Below are 18899 nucleotides of genomic sequence, written 5' to 3'. Positions count from 1 at the left end.
ATTTAGGACATAAGCAAAGGAATATAGGTCTAAATATGTTAACATGTCTCCTGTAACCAATGTTGTCACATGTTTTTCATACCAGCAGTAATGGTGGAAGCCAGACTGAAATTTCACTGTAAGAGACACCATGGACTTTGAGTAAATGAAGCAGGTAGTCGATGAAGCGATAGAATTACCCCAAATGTGTGGCCTCCTAACAGGGCACCACAGTGTCTCCAAATAGCAATTCTGCACATAAGCATATATGTTACAGATATATACAATGCATATGGAATAGATATGAAAAATCGAAATAGTCTTACCTCTGAGATATACAGTAAGGAATGCTTGCTACTCTGCCAGGTCATAGAATAGCTTTGAACGTTTCAGATGCCACCTAGTGCCCAGTTATCATGTGTCAAAGTTCCCTTCAGGAGAAAACTGGTTTTTTCCTTGTGCCCTTTTACTGTCCGGCAACATGTCAATGACATCCCATATCCACATCTTATGCATTAAATTCCACTTTTAAACTCTGAGTGATTCACAGTAATAGAAATAACTTTCTCTTTTTTTTTTTTTCTGTCTTTCTTTTTTAAAAACAAGTTGAAGAGTTCAACAACATACCATGAGTACTTCCTTTGTGTTAGGACACGATTTGTGAAGAAGGCCTATAGCAGGGAAACCTTGACTAATAAGTCAGACATGAAGCATGATTGATTAGCCATGTGGTTGTCTCCTCAGACTACACACTGGTCAGTTCAGCTGACCTCGGCCAACAGGAAGGTCCAAGAGAAGATACAGTATTTTAAGGCTAGCCAGTCTCTAATTTATAATAATTTAAAGCATAAATATTTCAAGTTATCCTTTGTAAGATTGAAGAGTCAATGCTATAAGTAGCAATGTCTATCAGTGCTCACTGAAACTTCTATTTCTTCTTTTTTTCTTTTAGAAATCCCAGTACTTTTACATTAAGTGTGATATTATATTCTGTTCTCTAATTTCAGAAATTCTACCATGTTGCATATAAAACCTATGCATCTTCCTAGTATTTTTGTTACACCTTGGAACAAAAAATGGAACTCTAATTTCAGTAGGAAACTAGATATGCTAGTACAATAAATATATAAAATTCATTGCATTTATTCGACATATGTTGCTATTACTGCTTGTAAAATTTGTGCGGAGATGCTGCCTACATAATAACACACTATTTGTGCTATGATATCCTCCTTCAGTGGCTAAACTGATTTTTTTCTATATTCATTAGCTTTTTTACATATTTGGTTACTGTAAATTCTTCAGGTAAGAACAGCCAGTGAGTAACAATGCAACATTTATATTACCTAGCATGAGGTAAAATAAGACGAGGCATTGAATTGAAGGTGGAGTGAAAAGAGGTAACACAGTGTGATATTTGATACCATATTTCAGAAACTGAAAATTAAATTATTTTATATAACTCTAAAATATCTAGTAAGAAATATATATTTCAGAAGGATTATCAATAAAGTATACATTTTAGGATTATTTTTTACCTTAGATTGTCCTGGGCTCTGAAATAATTGTCTTGGTAATTCCAATAGCCTCTTCCCAGCTGCCTCCAGAATACAGTTATTAAAATAAGTACTCAGAAAACACTGCAATCTAACTAGAACCATCCCATTTTAACACACACATCTTCACAGCCTTTTTTATGGCAGGCAGGGTGCATCTATCTGGGCTTTATCCACCTGAGAAGCTGAAAACCATCACCTGTGGCAGAGACAGTGTTCCCAGGCTTCAAATTACACTGATTTGGTTGAATAGTTTCATAACAATGTGGATGCAGCAATCTCTGTGATACTTGCAACTCTACATCCCAGCCAAAACTTCATGTTGTTTCCAATGGTCTTCCTCAGTCCATGGACTGTGTTCATCTACCTCCCAACCATACTCGGGATTTAACTGGTGCCCTCAGCAGCTGTGCAGGAATTTGCTGCAGATAAAGCTCTATTCAAGTGGAATTTGGTAAAGGTGAAGTGTGGCCGGTGCTGTTAACTGTACAGCTTTGATAACTATCTGGTATTTGCCTGCTCGTCATTCCCTTCAGGTAGCATTTCAGAAGTGTGTCTGATGGGGAAATATCAGATTTAACCATATGTACTGAAGCATGTAGTCATCTTTCTATCAGTTTCATTTGGTTCCAGGTTATGCTGCCCTGTGGTTAAATTAGTGACTGCCACTACTTTTTTTTTGTATGGTCCTTCAGCTCTAATCCTCTAGTGCTGCTCTGCATCTGCAGCTAATTTAAATAGATATCCTGAACACTGTATTGCATGTGAAGGGAATACATTGCAAACCCGGGACATTTTTAATGCTCACTGTATTAAAGTGACTACAGTATTGTAATTATCCCTTGTTTCCCTCACATATGCCAGAGGGGGTTTTTTTCGGCACTGCTTCTTGCTTTTCCCTTGATTGTAGAAAAATTATGTTAATGCAGTTCTACCTGAATGCTGAAACAAGTTTGTTCCTATTAAAATAGCATATGACTTTATGCTATAAATAGAAGCATTCTTGTCTTACGGGCAAGGAAGACAAATCCAGTGATTGTTTCAATGTGTTTAGAAACAAAATCAAATTCAGTATAAAAAAAATCTACAATTAAAGTTCCCTCAAGACAGGCTTCTCTGACAGCTTTTGACATGAAAATAATCTCAAAAGGAAGAAAAAAGCAAAATTGCGTTATTCATGAAAAAATAGGCAGGAGACTGCAATGTAATTAGAAGCATGATCTTTAGTGAACAGTAGAGACCCTCAGTGAGGTTACTATTGCATCTATTACTCAAGAAAGAGAAATTAGAACAGGAAAAGAAAAAGCCATTATTTTCCTTTGGGGAAAAAACCCAAAAACTTCTCACACTTTCTCTTGTTTGAGTATTTAAGAAGTTAGACACCAGAATGTGACAGTCTGTTTTGACTGATCCACAGAAAATGCAGAAATTAAAATAAAAACTTCAGAGAAGTTTAGATTGTCAGAAAAACAGTTTCTGTCATTGTTGTAAACAAAAGTGAATTCCAGAATAGTGACTCTTCATTCTGTATTTGCATCTTAAGTTGACAGATTTGGAATCAAGGGATAAGCATTTTTGTTGTTGAACTTCTATGAAGGAAAGACCTGGATTTTGGGGGAGGGGAATTTTAAAATTCAGTAACTGTTTTAATATATCTGTGGTGTTTATTATAGATTTTTCAAAGAATTCATTTATTATGTATATTTGCTCTCTGAATTTTTCATTTTTATGCAGTTAAATTGACATTTTTATATTAAGTTTTTCATTTTTTTTCCTTCACAACACTTATATTGCTTGCTCCAAATTTTTCTTATGGTTTCCTTCACTCAGTAATCTCAAGTGAAACATGCACGTATATGTATGTTTCAATATGTGTGTAGAAAGACAACATATTCTTATTAATTATTATCTAATTAACTCATCAGTTAATTCTTCTGGTCCTTATTAGATTTGAATCTAGACAATGCTTACTCATATATTCAGAGCCATGTGAATGAGGACAGAATAGAAAGTAAGCAAAATATAAGTTTTAAGATAAAGAGCAAAATATTATGAGTTAGAAGCTATGTATTTAAGTTACCTTTTTAGTTTATAAAACCTTTGGATAACAATGGACAACTAAAACAAACTATTATAAGACCCAATATAGATTAATTTTGAACAAGGGAATTTCAGGCTACTTCTTATTTTAACGAAGACATCATTTGTCCTAGTATTTGGGACCTTTAGAATGTATAGCTCTCCCTATAGCCACACATGTGCAGCATGTACATGCAGGACTGAAATCAGCCTTGAGTCTTCAATACCAAAGCATTCTTGCTTGTCAGTAAGTAAAAGTACATATGCATGGCTTTTCCAAGGACATCCATGTACGACATATTCTAATATTTCCAGTATACCACATCCTCTCAACATGTTGTTGACGTGTCATGACCACTGGAGTGGTCCCTAGAATAACATATTCATATTCATGTTTGCATGGCAGAGGAATTAGTGTTTGGATTAATCAACACAAGTGAACTGTCTACAACTGGTACCATGCAGAAATAGGGGGCGTTATCCACACTGGGAATGTAGGGATACCAGGAGTATTTAATTTCAAAAGTACTACACCAGTATTAGCCTGTATTGGGATATTACATAGGTCTTTCAGTAAGTGAGTACTCATGAAGATGAGTATGTACAGTATACATGTATGGACAGGTACTTCTCACTTTATTTTGGGAAAAATGGGATCATAATGAAATAAATTATGTTTAATGTCATTTAATTAGAATATCTTATTAATTAGTATCCATAAGGGGCTGAATTTATGCTAATTAAAGTTTTTAAAGGAGTCAGTCCACTTCTGTTAAGCAGAACTCTCCCAGATACATTTTACCCACAACTTTGTAATAGAATTTACATTGGCATTAATAAGAATTAAATCAATAGAGACTTATTGAACAGCATTGAAGGATATTTTAAGCTTCCTGTTTTAAAATTATGTTAAAAAAAAAAAAAGGAAGACAAATATGTTCATACATACCTTGTTTACAAAATTAAATCTAGGACAAAGAAAATTCCTGCTTGGAGAGAGATTGAAACAATTGGGGCAGCTTGCTTTGAAAAGGAGATGAGAAATCATACACAAAAATGAAAAAAAGTGGGAAGGTGTAAAAAATTCAAATATGCTTGCTTTCAGACTACATGAACAAGGAGAAGTTCAACCAAACTACAAGACGGCAAATTTAAAAGGAAATAATTTCCCACTCTTCATATCATTAGTGATTATCAAAATGTCACTGAAGTCAAGAATCTGTGCAGAGCTGAATAAAAATTACAACCTTGTTTGGCAACTCCTGTGTACCCTGACAGATGACAATCTTTAGGTAACAATCCATAGCTTTAAATGTCAGGGAGTTGGTAGTACAGTCTCACATTCAGTTTGAAAAAAAATACTACCTCTCAAAGACAAATGCAGTTACTGGATAAATTTTCTCCCTCTTGTCCCCATATAAGGAACTTGTAGATGTTCAAAATGAAAATACTCTCAGAATAAATTAATATACATAAAAGTGTACAATTTATCTTTTCTACTCTCTTATCTAGAATCAGGAACAAAATGGCTTGAAAGGTTAGAAGTAGTAACATACTCCCAGGCCGCTTTCATAAATTTAAAAAGTTAATGAAAAATGCCAAGAATTCCTTTTACATGAGTCATATAGAATTGCAACTTGAAAATTAGTTTTATTTTAGAAGGAGCATGATTTTTAATTAGTGCATTAAAATAAAATGTAATTTCACAAGAATAAATTGCCTTCTGTGGGTAATTCTTGGTGAGACAGCAGTAAAAGTAAAGGAAGCAATTTTAGGTAGTGACATTGCTAATCTTTATATTTTTTTTTATTTCAAAGGACAGGGAATCTTTCTGTGGCCTTTTTACAAATCCCTAGGACATACAGGCTTCTGAAAGACTTCATCTTTTGGGAGAAGTTGAAAATGAAAACACTGTACAGGCTGAGTTTTCAAGTTATAATAATATGATTCATATGATAACCTAAATCCACAGGATGATATTCTTACCTTCATTTTGACATGCTGTGATGATAAATAACAAATTGAATAGCCTTGAAAACTGTTAGAGGATTTAAAAGAAATTCTTTTGCACAAATATGCAAGAGTAGCTGTAGCATTTCCTTCTTCATAAAGCTTGCAAGCAGATTTGAGGGCAGGGGAGCGTTGTTTCAGCACAGAACACTTCATTAAAACAGTGGTAAGAGTATCAGAATATAAGAATATAAGAATTCTTTAGGTGAGCTTTGAAGTGACCATGGTGAGATAAGCTACTTTCTTACTTCTGTGTTTTGTCATTGTGCAAGGTAATGAAAGTCAAATCCAAACCCACAGTTTATTGTGCAAGAGAAAGCAGGAAATAGCAGCAATGACATCAGCAACTAATATGCCTATTTAACATATTCACATCAAAACATGATTGGTAAATAAAATCATACAAATTAACTCATTGTTAGCATATATGTTTTATATAGTGTTTATATATACTTATGATTATAGTGGATTCTGCCTCTTAATAACTGTTACATAATTTTGTTTAATGGCTGATATAAGAAATCTAGCAGTATATCCTAGTTCTTTAGTTCTGGGCATTGAAGTTTGAGAATGTAATGAACTTTGGGAAACATATTGATTGTTTTAATAAGTGTTTATATTTTTTTTCTTTAACTGAAACCTATAGCAGATTAGATATTTAAATATGTTGTGCACACACTCATGAGCACATCAGGGCTACTGAAAAATGTTTTAGTCACATGAAATTCAGGAAAAGAAATTAAAACAATACATACACAACCCTCTCTTCTTCCATCATTTTCCTTTTTAGATTAAGGAAATTTGGTATGAATCCAAAAACAAGTTTACCTGATTTGCCTCTTCCCCTTCAGCATTAGGCTGATAATTATACTTGGTACAAGCTTTGAAGAGCTCAGGATGAGATTATGAAACATCTTTTGTTCACACTTGCACAAAATCTATGTTTTAATGTCCATTAACTAAAGGACTTTGGTAGTAAATGACTGAAAATGTTGTAATCAAGCTATTTATGATGCTGAAACACCAGTCAAAAGGGTACATGGCTGAAGTGTGAGTGCCAGTTACTGAAACTGAACTCTAATTAATGGCCTCAGAGATCAGACTGAGAGCAGCCATGAGTCATTTTGGATTCTTACTGGTTTAAAGCTCTGTATTATAGAAGTTACCAGGCCTGTGGTATTTCACATGATTAAATTAACTAATTCTTTGCTCAGAAATCAGCTACCCACAGTACCTCATCTGTTTTCCTCATTATCTAAAATCTATTAAGTCCTTAAACAGCTTCCTGATCATGCTCAGGCTTATGCATGTTACAATTTTCTCTTGTCCTGAATAATTTTATTTTTTCTTCCAAATTTTGTTCAATTTGAATCTGATGTTCTTTCATGTTTGCATTACAATTTTGTTTATTGTTTCACATTTGTATAACTTGAAAGTCAGAAATATATCAAGTTCCTTTGTTTCCTGTTCATACGTAATGATTTATTTTGTATCAATTTAGTAAAAAAATTGCATGAATATATTGATAGCTGGAGCTTAAGGAAAACTTGATGCTTATTTCTATCTACCTTTGGATATGTGGGTACTTAAGCAAATGTTAATTACACTAAGTCACTAACGGATTTTCAAAGTTGAGTGTTGCATAATATCCATAAAAACACACAATCTGTCCAAAGCTGCCTTAATTTGTGTTCTATATTCCTAAGCAAAATGAAATATATATTTATAACAACATTTTAACTATAAAAATATTTAAAGTCATAAATATATATATTTTCCAGAATTACAGAGTAGTTCCTGTGGCAATCCAGGAGTTCCACCCAAAGGTATTTTGTATGGTACAAGATTTGATGTTGGTGACAAAATCCGATACAGCTGTGTAACTGGATATATTTTGGATGGACACCCACAGCTTACTTGCATAGCCAACTCTGTCAATACAGCGTCGTGGGACTTTCCTGTTCCTATCTGTAGAGGTAAGACAAATCCTACAGTAATGTTCTTGAATATATATATTAGTATTAAAAATTTTTAATCTCTGTATTAATACTTAAGTTTTAAATTTTGATTAAAGAACCCCTCTTTTGAATATTTTAATCTCTTGCTCACATATATGATGTATCTCAACATATATACCTACTAATTTTTAGGTCAATATTCTACTAAAATTATAGTCATCATTTAAATATATATATATATATATGATATAAGATCTAGATACCTAGTAGTAAGTAGAACATAAATGTCTGTGTACAACATATGTGCAACTATGGGAATTTACATTTGGGATCTGTTAGTGCTTCCTAAGAACTGACTTTTTGTCTAGTAGTAACTTGGCTATTGAGCAAACAGAAATATGAAACTACCAAAAAAATTGAGTTACAGGGTCTTACCTCATTGTCAGTCAGGCTACATCATCTAAAGATTCCTATATAGGATATCCCTTGTGTTTCAACAAATATTGTAGGTCAAATTCTTTTCTTTTGCTCATATTAGAAATATAGCAGCAGTAGGGAACCTGGTGTTATGGGTAAATCTTATTTGCTGAGAGAAATATTTTTAAAGATAAATAATGTTTGTAGAGCAGCAAATGGAGGTTATGCCAATAAAATGAAAGCAGTATCACTGCTATACACAACCAAAGACAATATGTCAGGTAATCTTGGGATTATAGATTGACAGGTTAATTTTACAAATGCAACATTTATATTTGTCTAAAAACATGGATGAGGCATTGCAGAGGCTACAAAAATATTCCAGCTGAAATTGCCGCTCTAATAAATACAGATTGGTTAAAATATGGTTAACCAGCACTACAAAAAATTGATTATGTATGAGAAAATTTTGTCATTGGAAATACTGTACTTTCATTTCCTAGTCCTGGATTAGAGCTATTTAATATGTCATCCATGCTCTTGAAAAACTTAAAATTTATTTTTAATAACACTATTTTCCAGAAAAAATATTTATAACTTATGAATCTTCTACTTCCCAGAAAACTACTAGCTAATAATGAAGGAGATATAAAATCAAGGCATATATACAAATTTTGTTTCTGGAGATGAGAATGCAAAAGATATGATGAGAATATATTAACTTGCAAAAGACTTGCATTTGTAACAAAATTGAAGTCTAATGGGCTCCATTGTTCAAATTCTCAATCTGTCAATTTTTAAATGAATGGCATAAAAAATTGTACTCTTGAATGAGTTACATCTTCTTCTTTTTGATACAACATTTTTCAGGAGATCTTTGCATATATTTTGGTTTTGCTCCAAGGGGAGATGAAAATATACTGTGTAAATCTGAACTGGTATGACAAACTCCCAAAGTAGCCCTGTAGTTAGACATTACTAGTTTCTAAGAAGACTACTACATGAGAATATGAAAACAAATTTTTTAAACTCCTAATAAGAGATGTCATTATCTGCATAGTGTTATTTCTTAAAGCAAAATAAAGTTTAAAAATTGGAAATTATTCAGAAAAAGAGAAAACAAGTTGTGTTAGGTTCCAAAATTGTCATTTTGTCTAGAGACTGAAGGACTCAAACTTTTGCATGTATGTGAAAGAGGATTAAGACAACAGCTTGATTTACTGCAGAATCCCATTCAGAAGAAAAAATTTTTTTTTGAGAAGACAATTCTTTAATCAATAGCATTGAGGAACTTAACGGGTAAAAGTTTGATGAACAAAAATTAAAAAAAAACCAAAACAAGGTATATATTTTAATAGTGGTGGTTACAAATTACAGAAAAATAACCTAGGAATGTGACAGATTATTGATTTAAATCTTAACATAATGGCTTAAAGCCTCAAAGCACAAATTGTTGTTTCTTTTTTTGGGCCACGTCCAATAAAAGAAAAATAACCAATTACTTTCAAGAGTTCCTTCTATGAATCAATATTTATATCAGAAATATCTAACTTTACATATAAAACAGACCCTTGTGATTCCATTAAAATAAATCTCTCCTACTTTTGCCTAATACAATTATCCAACACAGAATTCTGCAAAAAGTTGCTAAGGGTGATTATGGACTAATGAGCTTATCTCTTTCTTACGGTTTGCCATGGAAACTCTGATTAAACACTCATCTTTAAAGATGTCCTGTGATAATTGTCTTATGGTTCCCTACCAATGGTTATTGCATCTAACACAGAGGATCCTGACATAAGCAAGAAAAACCCCAAGAACAGAAGAAAAGTATATTTTATTCAACATTAATTGGAGGGTTGTTTGTTTGCTTGTTTATTTTAACATTTCCGAAAAAAAAATTGAATTTGAGGCACACTTAGAAGTCAGCAGACTTAAGATCATAGATGTCTGTAGATCATCTGTGTGTAAATATCATTCTTATCTGCCTCTTGTAAATCAGAACAATTTGAGGAAGTTTTTTTTTTTTCTTAGTATTTTAGATAATTCCTCTTACATTGCCTTCACTTTAAATGAAGAGATGGTGAAGAGTTCATGCTTGTGCTTTAGCAATATGATTTTTATGGATTGATGTCTCAAAATGGGGAATTTCATTGGAAACAGCAGTTTTGTAATGTCACAAACGTATATATAGGATACCCTACTAAATGCTTTAATTTTTAATTTGTTAAATTATACCAATATTTGCAGTTTTAAAGTTATATATTTTTGGGGCAAATTTTGTTCATGAAGAAAAGAATTGTTCCTCAAATAGGGTCTTATTCCTTTGCTTGTCTCCATAGGATTTCATTGAAAAATCAGCAGACATTTAATGATTGCTTTAATTCATATCCTCTTTCTAACTGAACACTGAATGCACAAAGTTTTTTACCTGCATGATTTGATATTCATTAAAATATTGTTACTTTATTAGATTTATTAGAAGTGAAAAAAATACCCGTATTATAAGAAAGCTAAATTGTATCTATTTTTTGTGGTCAACTATGTAGTAGAGTTGCTCTCTATATGAGAAAACACTTGAAATGTACTGACATCTGCCTTGAGATGGATGGCAAACGAGTTGAGAGTTTATGGGCTCAGATCAAAGAGCAGATTAATAAAGGTGACACTGCTGTGGGTGCTTACTACAGGCTGCCTGATCAGCTGGATGAGGAAGAGGCTTTCTCCAGGCAGCCTGAAGCAGCCTCAAGGTCACAGGCACAGGTTCTTAAGAGGGACTTTATCTACCCTGCCATCTGCTGGAGAAGCAACACAGCAAAGCACAAATAGTCTAGGGTGTTCCTTTGAAAGCCTTGATTAAAATCTCCTGTGATGGTAGTAGAGGATCCCACAAGGAATGGTGAGCTGCTCAAACTCATATTAACACCATCTCCTTCTTGGAGATGTGAAGGTTGAGGGCAGCCTTGACTGCAGTGACCATGAAAATGTGGAACTATGTATCAGGAAAGGAGGAAGCAAGACAGTAAGTAAGACTACAACCATGGACTTCAGGAGAGCTGATGTAAGCTGCTTCAGGGATGGTCTTGGAAGAATCCCATGGAAACAGGCCCTGCAGGGAAGAGGAGTCCAAGAGAGGTGATATCCAAAGATGACTTCCTCCAGAACCAATAATGATGCATATCAATGAGCAAGAAATCAGGCAAAGCCAGAGGGAGACGTGCATGGATGAACAAAGAACGTCTGTCATTACTCAAGCATGAACAGAAAATACACAGGAGTTAGAAGCAGCATCAAGCCACTTGGGATGAATATAGAGAACTGTCAGAGTAAGTAGAAATGAGACCAGAAAGTCTGAGGCCCATCTGTAATTAAATCTGGCCAAGGATGTCAAGGACAACAAGAAGGGCTTCTTAAAACACATCAATAACAGAAGAAAAGCAAAAGGATAATGTGGGCCCATTAGTAAATGGAGGGTGACCCTGGTAACATGGATGTAGAGAAGGCAGGGTTATCAAATGCCTTCTTTGTCACTGATATGACCAGCCCTCAGGGTTCTCTAACACAGAACAGGGTGAAGGAGTCTTGGAAGGAAAGTTCTCCCTTGGTGAAGGAGGATCAGGTTAGACAACACCTAAGCAAACTTGACATCTGCAAGTCCATGGGGTCTGGCAGGATGTGTCCATGAGAGAGCGTCTGGACACCATAATGAGGTCACTCACAGTCATCTTTGCAAGGTCATGGTGATCAGGAGAGGTGCCCTGGGACTGGAAAAAAAAGCAAATCTCACCTTGGTCTTCAAAAATGGGAAGAAAGAGGACACAGGGAACTATTGACCAGTCAGCCTCACTTCAATCCCTGGAAAGGTGATGGAGCACTTTATTCTGAAGGCCATCTGTATCCAAATGGATGACAAGAAGGCAACCAGCAGTTAGCATGGATGCACTAAAGGTAAATCCAGCTGGACCAAACAGATTGCCTTCTACAGTGTGTAACAACTATCTGGATCAATGAGGGGAGAGCAGTGGATATTGTCTATCTTGGCTTCAGCAAGGCTTTGACACTGTTTCTCACAAAATCCTCTTAGACAAAATCAGGAACTGTTGACTGGATGAGTGGAGAGAGATCAATTAAGATCTGGCTGAATAGCAAGGTTGTAATCAGTGGCACGGGGTCTAGTTGGAGGTTTGTCACTACCAGTATCCTCCAAGGTTCCTTACTGGGCCCAGTATTGTTTAACTTACTCATCAATGATTTGACAAAAGGGCAGATGCAAGTTCACTGATGACACAAAGCTGGGATGACTGGCCAATACCTGAGTGCTGTGAGACCTACAGAAAGACCTTGACAGGCTGGAAATACGGACAGAGAACTGTCTGAAATTCAACAAAGGCAGGTGCAGAGTCCTACACCTGGGGAAGAATAATCCCATGGACCAGCAAAGGCTGAGGGCTGATCTGGAAAGCAGCTCTGTGGAAAAAGATGAGGGGGTCCTGATGGATGCAATCCTGTGCCATGTGCTCTAGCTGACCCTGCTTGAGCAGCTAGTTTGGATCAGATCACCCACTGTATTGCCTTCCAACCTTACCGGTTCTGTGATTCTTTGAATTATATTGTGCACAATCCATGACCAGTTTTTAAATAAAGCCTTCTCCCCTGAAAAATGAATTTTGATAAGGTTGTTTTTAATCATGAAATGTGACAGAAGCTTAATTATATCACCTATTCCTGAGCTAATGTTGCAGCTAGCAGTTTCTCCATAATGCAGCGAGCTAGAAACAATTTACTGACGGTAATAAATAATTCTACATTTATATAAATGTATAAAATAGATAATATTTATAATATATTTTATTTATTATAATACATTGTATTTATATAATATTTATAATATAATGTAAATATATTATATAAATATTATATAACATTATATAATATTTATATGTAGAATAGATAATATTTTCATTCTATAAAGGTTATAAGAATTAGGCACTTTCATAATCAAGGAAGTATTCTGAGTTTTATGGATTTTAAAGATTTCTTATTCCATGCTAAAATGGGTGTTGAACGAATCTCCATTCTAAAATTTAATTTTTTTAGAATTCAGAAATTTCAAATTCAGAATACAGTTGTATTTGAATTTCTGCATGTTCTAATAAAATATTTTCACTATTGCCTTTATTTATAGCTACAAAATAACTGTCAATATAAAAGTTCTGCTTGTATTTTCAATGAGTGGCTTTGTTTTTGTACTTGTCTAAATACACAAGTGCTGATCAAAGAAGTGCACAACCCACTGACTAGCTTCATTTTTCTATTGACAAAATGCATTTCTGCTTTCTTTATCTGGGAGGATATTAAGTAATTTCTTGCATATATTGTCATGGCAGGTAAACGGCTGAAAAGGTTCATACTAAATTCTGAGTCTGGGAATTCTGTAATTCCCCTGCTATATATATATATATATATGTATGTATGTACTTATAAAGACATGTTTCATTTTACCCATCTGTATAGATGTATACTTAATTTCTTCTTCTTCAGTGGATTTATTCCAAATGAACTGAATTGAGATACTTATAAGCTTTTATTTTTAAAAGTGATCTAACAGGTGTCAAAATTGAATTAGAATATTCAGCTCACTATTTAAATATTTTGCCATTTCGTCTATGCAGAACTCGCTGGGCTGAAAAATTTGTTAATTGTAAGTCACTGGTATAATTGTGTAAGTGCACACTTACATGACTATAAATATTTCAACTCCATGAGGTAAGTTTTAGGTCAGATACAACAGAAAAAACGTGTCTCATGGACCGTCCAATACACTTTTCTTTAATGGTTGTATATATATTGCATAGAATAGTATGGAATTTTGAAAACAACTAAAACTAAACTTCGCATAATTACCAACAAATAATCATATGGCAGTGTAAGCATTTCACAGACAGATATATTTGGTTGCAGATGGAAATCATGTCAAATATGACCAAGTAATATAAGCAGTAAAATAAGATTACTGCCTTTGCATCTTTGTTATAAGCTGGTCTTTGTAGGCTGTGGAAAGAAAAAAGCAGGATATAAAGTCAAAGTACTGCACTTGATGCCATGTAGTGCATTAACTACTGGAACTGACAATGTACACAGAGGAAAATAGAGTGCACTAACTTAAAAGCAGGAATAAATTACATCTCACTGGAAATGAACAGTTTTCTGCCTGAAGCTACTTCTTATATACAAATAGTTATTCTTGCTTATTCTTGGGAAAAGCCCCAGTATAGCTGTGTGCGTCTGGATAAGAAACATGTTGGATTATTTGAGAAAATGGAAAAGAAAATAATTTTTTTTTTTTTTTAGAATTATGTATTTATATATATATGCAATTATATAAAAGCAATTTTTCAAAGTTTATTCCATGGATCCTTTTTGAGATATAACTAATCAGTGGCTAACACTCTTATGGTTGGTATTTAAAAAAATATAAATGGTCCACAAATGCCAATGCTGCTCCTTAGAATTAGAGACATTAACTAAGATTCTTTAGGGGAGGAAATGATGAAAAAGATCTACTATTTTATTGAAATATTGGGTGTTTTCAAGTGCCATGCTGTGTGCTTTCAAGCGGGGCAGAGAATATCTGCAAAATAATACCCCAAATTACTTTTTGAATATTGAAACGTACAATACCTTTTGTTGCTTTGAATTTTTGCAGTAAAAGAGCTTTGTGAGTTCTTTATTTTACCCATCTTTAAAATTTGTAATTTTTTACACCAATAGAATCAAACTTTTCCATTTATGAAAAGCATTGAAATTGCTCACTACTGTACTCTACCATACTTGTATTTTCTCATTATATTAGCGTTATTCTCAGGATAGTACTTGATACTCACTATCAGGGATATTTAACCTATTGCACAGTCTGCTTGTGTGAAAAAAATACCTGAGCCTAAAGAATAGAAAATCTCCATGTGAATTTTAATTTGTGACCATAATCATGGATTTCTTATCATTGTAAATAGTGGTAAAACTTTGCTGAATTACGTGAAGCTGTTTCAAGTCATTATTGATATGTTGTAACTCAAGAAATTGGCGCAGACATAGAAATGTTTACTATATTAGAATTACTATATACTCCTAATACTAATGCTAAAATATACTAGTTTTACTGTACTACTAATAAAAACAATATTAGCATTACTATTATATATAGTGTCTGTTAAATGCATTCCTAACTCCGAAAATATACCAGCAATAATAATGGTGTAACACTGTACGGATTCCTTAAGCAGGCAACATTATTCATGAGAGTTCCAATTGGGTTTAATACAATCAATTCATGTCTAGAACCTGTGCTTCTTAATTTATGATAATGATGGTCAAATAACAAAGTTCTTAGGTTGGATGGAAGATTGTTCCCATGTGAAAATTTATGGCATGCAATAATGTACTACTGTTGTAGCAATGATACTTGGAAAAAAATTACAAATTTTCAGAAAACAATCTAACTATGGAAACTTTTCTAACAGAAAATAATTCATTTTTATTAGCTTAATTTTTTAATCAGGATTTACATTTTCAAGGTTTTGAATATCTTTAAATGTTATTCTTATTTTTTCTTTCTTTTAAAATGTATACCTCCACATCAGAATATTAATCAGAACATCAGAGTCATACTTCCATTCGGTTTACATAGCTTGGCTTTGCACATTTTTACGTGATTTCGGTAATTCCTATCAGTAGTGAAGGGAGTTCTACGATCCATTAGAAACTTAAATTATCAGTGGACTAACCCTCAGGTGGTGTGATATAGTCCAGAATGAAAAGGTATATGCATCAAAGTAATTTAAACTCATCAGTACAGTAACCGTGTTAATTTGAAAAACAGGCCTCTAACACTACATCTCCAGACAGTATACAGAGGACTGGGGAAAGAAGCAGAAATTCACTCTTTCTAAATAAATTAAATCCTGCTTAAAGAAGAAAAAAAAGTATATGTCATTATTCCAGGAAGGGAACGTTTGGGAGCAGCTGTAGTTCACACCAAAGTAAGGAAAAGACAGACATAGCAATGCCTTATCTTGCTACTTTTCACAGGAAAAGTACCAGTAAGATTGAATTTAATTATGAAAGATTGTTATAACAATTGATAAAGGCAATGAAGAGGAAAAAGAAAGATCAGATTTTAAGTTCAAGAAATCTAACCCAATCTTGAACACAATAAAACGTCTTGAATACCAACATCTGCAATACCACCATTTTAAAGGTGGGAATTAGGACTTCTTACACAAATGGGTGGAAGTTGAATGGATGGTTTATGAAAAGCTTGAAGGACTGCTTTTATCTCCTGTTTTCTTAAATTTTTTCTTTGTGAAGAACAAAGGACATAGAAGTTGTGCTAATTGCTAATTTTAACACATGCTATTGAAATTATGTTGCGAAATTTTCACTGAGGACAACATAACAGTGAGAATTTTACCTGAAACTGAAAGGGGTGAAGATCACTGAGAAATCAAGATGAGTGAATGGGAAGAAGGAACCTGGAAAAGTAAAATATTAGTTTAGCATGATGTTTATCATCAAAGCACAATACTAGAATTGTCAGTTACAACAAAGACTCAGTCTTTCACTTCTGATTTAAAACTAAATTCTTTATTTGTTAGAAACACCTAAAGACTATGCTAAGCCTATAGAATATGTATACATCTATATATATATTGCAATCATATATTATACAATTATATATCACTTTATATAATTCACATAATCACAGCATCAGCAGGTTGGAAGAGACCTTCAAGATTATCTAGTCCAACCATCAACCAAGCACCACCATAACCACCCCTAAACCATATCCCCAGGTGCCACATCCAGATGCCTCTTGAACACTTCCCGAGATGGTGACTCCATCAGCTCCTGGGGAAATTTGTTCAAATCCCTAAACACTCTTTTGGTGAAGTTTTTTCCTAATATCTAACCTGAGCCTTCTCTGGCCCAACTTGAGACCATTTCCTCTTCATACATGACAGAAGAGACAGACCACCATATTTCATACTTCTTTCTAAGTATTATATTTAAAAATTTTATATGCATCTTAGAACCTGTAAAAAATGTGTAACAGTTAGTGAAAAAAATGGTCTTTGTTTTTGATGCCTGCTAGTTCCCACTTTTGTCTTCTTTAGAGAACCATGAGGAAAACTGATCTTTTTCAGTATCAATACTTACATAATCAAGTTGAAAATAATTTTAAACTGAGACCCATGGGAAACAGACATTTTGACACACATTTAAGTCAGGTAGCAGTGGACAGGGGTCATAAAAAAATCACACAGAATGATGGGCACATGTGGTCTAATCAGAAATTATAAGGCAATTATACCTGCCTCAGGTCAGCTTGGAACACGAGCTGGAGTCACAGAAGAGCAACACTGTTGGAATAACAGATAGTAGGACAGCTCACATGGCTGGAGGTTAACAAAGGATGTATGCAAACTTCTTAGAAGACAAGGATGCAGAATGGGCTGGTTGAGGGTTTGTGGATCAGGATCAGAGAACACTAGAATGGTCAAGGAACTCATTGTCAGTCTGTTAAACACAGGTGGATAAGGCTGAGGAAAAGTGTGAAGTGTTCTTTAAAGAGCTCAAGGAAGCCTCTAATTCACACTAGTTCTCATACACTTCAACCTTCCTGTTACTTGTTGAAAAGGCAATAGGGCAGGATGAAAACTGTAAAGCTTTCAGCAGATCTTAAAGAATCCATACCTGTATTCCACAGCAAGATTTATTCCCACTAGGTAATTGTCCAGATAGTTTTTAAAAACCTTCCCATTTTCCAAAGGCAATGGTTTTCTATATTTGGTATTTAATATTATTAGAAAGAACTTTTATAATTTAATCCACATGTATTTTTCCTGCTAAAATTTAAACATAATACCTTCCACCTTCCCCATCCCCCCATATATACATTTGCACCTATGCACATTAAAAACCAGTTATTTTCTTCCTCCTTGCAACTTACTTTTACATATTTAGTTTTGGTCTTCAACTGCTGTGATATTAATGCTATCTTACTTCACAACTCATGACACCACTAGTAATGTTTACTAATTTCCTCTTGATTTTTGTTTTTAATTTATCCATGCTTTCTTTTGAAGTATTGCCCTGATTAGCAAAGAATAGCTAAGAATTTTTGTGCTTCATGGATTGCAGCTCATAGTTACAACATGCTCTTTCTGGTCTCTGGATGTGTCCAGTTATTCACCCACTTAATCTGTGAGGTTTATTTTAATTCTTGTCCCACTTTTTAAATAATGTTAACATTTTTAATGAAAAATATTTTGGTTATAGTTTTCCTGTTGATTGATTAGTTGGGTTTGTTTGGGTTTTTTTTTTTTCCAAAACATTAATTGTTGAATTCCAGGTAGATAGGCAAGACTTTTATCCTTCTGTATTGTCCATGGAATAAAACATTTTTGGTAAGGCACAAATTTAAGGGCTTCAATAGACAAATTTGGCCAAACTCCCAGAATAATATGGTGTTTATTTACTGCAATCTATAAACCTCTAGGCTGGAAAAAAGTATGATGTCAAATTCCAATTTTCTAGCTATCTGAAGTAAAAAGCAAAGTGGATGCATCTATGCGAAAAATGCTGAGGTCTAACTCTTCATTGTCATTTACTCTTGTTTCATTTAATACAAATACTGAAAAAAGCAATATTTGGAGATTCAACCCTCCTGCATCTTTGAGAACCAAGTGAAAATGGTGAATGGTTACTTCATGTCAAACTGAAAGAATGACAAAAATTGTTTTCTACATTTTTTTATCTGAATTGTCTTTAAAAACAGAGGTTTATTAGTAACACTAATGATTGTTATTTCATGAGCAAACATTTGGGAATTTTATTTTAA

The 18899-nt window shown here is 33.8% G+C and overlaps 1 protein-coding gene across 3 annotated transcripts in view; it reads left to right on the top strand.

Annotated features, from left to right (window-relative positions):
- CSMD3 (CUB and Sushi multiple domains 3) overlaps nt 1-18899 on the top strand; it is a 573013-nt gene that overhangs the window by 140859 nt on the left and 413255 nt on the right. For all 3 annotated transcript variants that reach the window (XM_058831785.1, XM_058831783.1, XM_058831782.1), the window contains exon 4: nt 7406-7600. In XM_058831785.1, coding sequence (XP_058687768.1) covers nt 7406-7600 — 195 coding nt within the window. The remainder of the gene's footprint in view (nt 1-7405; nt 7601-18899) is intronic.

This window comes from Poecile atricapillus, chromosome 2 (assembly GCF_030490865.1).
Source record: "Poecile atricapillus isolate bPoeAtr1 chromosome 2, bPoeAtr1.hap1, whole genome shotgun sequence".
NCBI classification, from domain to species: domain Eukaryota; kingdom Metazoa; phylum Chordata; class Aves; order Passeriformes; family Paridae; genus Poecile; species Poecile atricapillus.
Note: the sequence above shows the minus strand (reverse complement) of the source record. Positions and strands in the feature narration are given on the sequence as shown.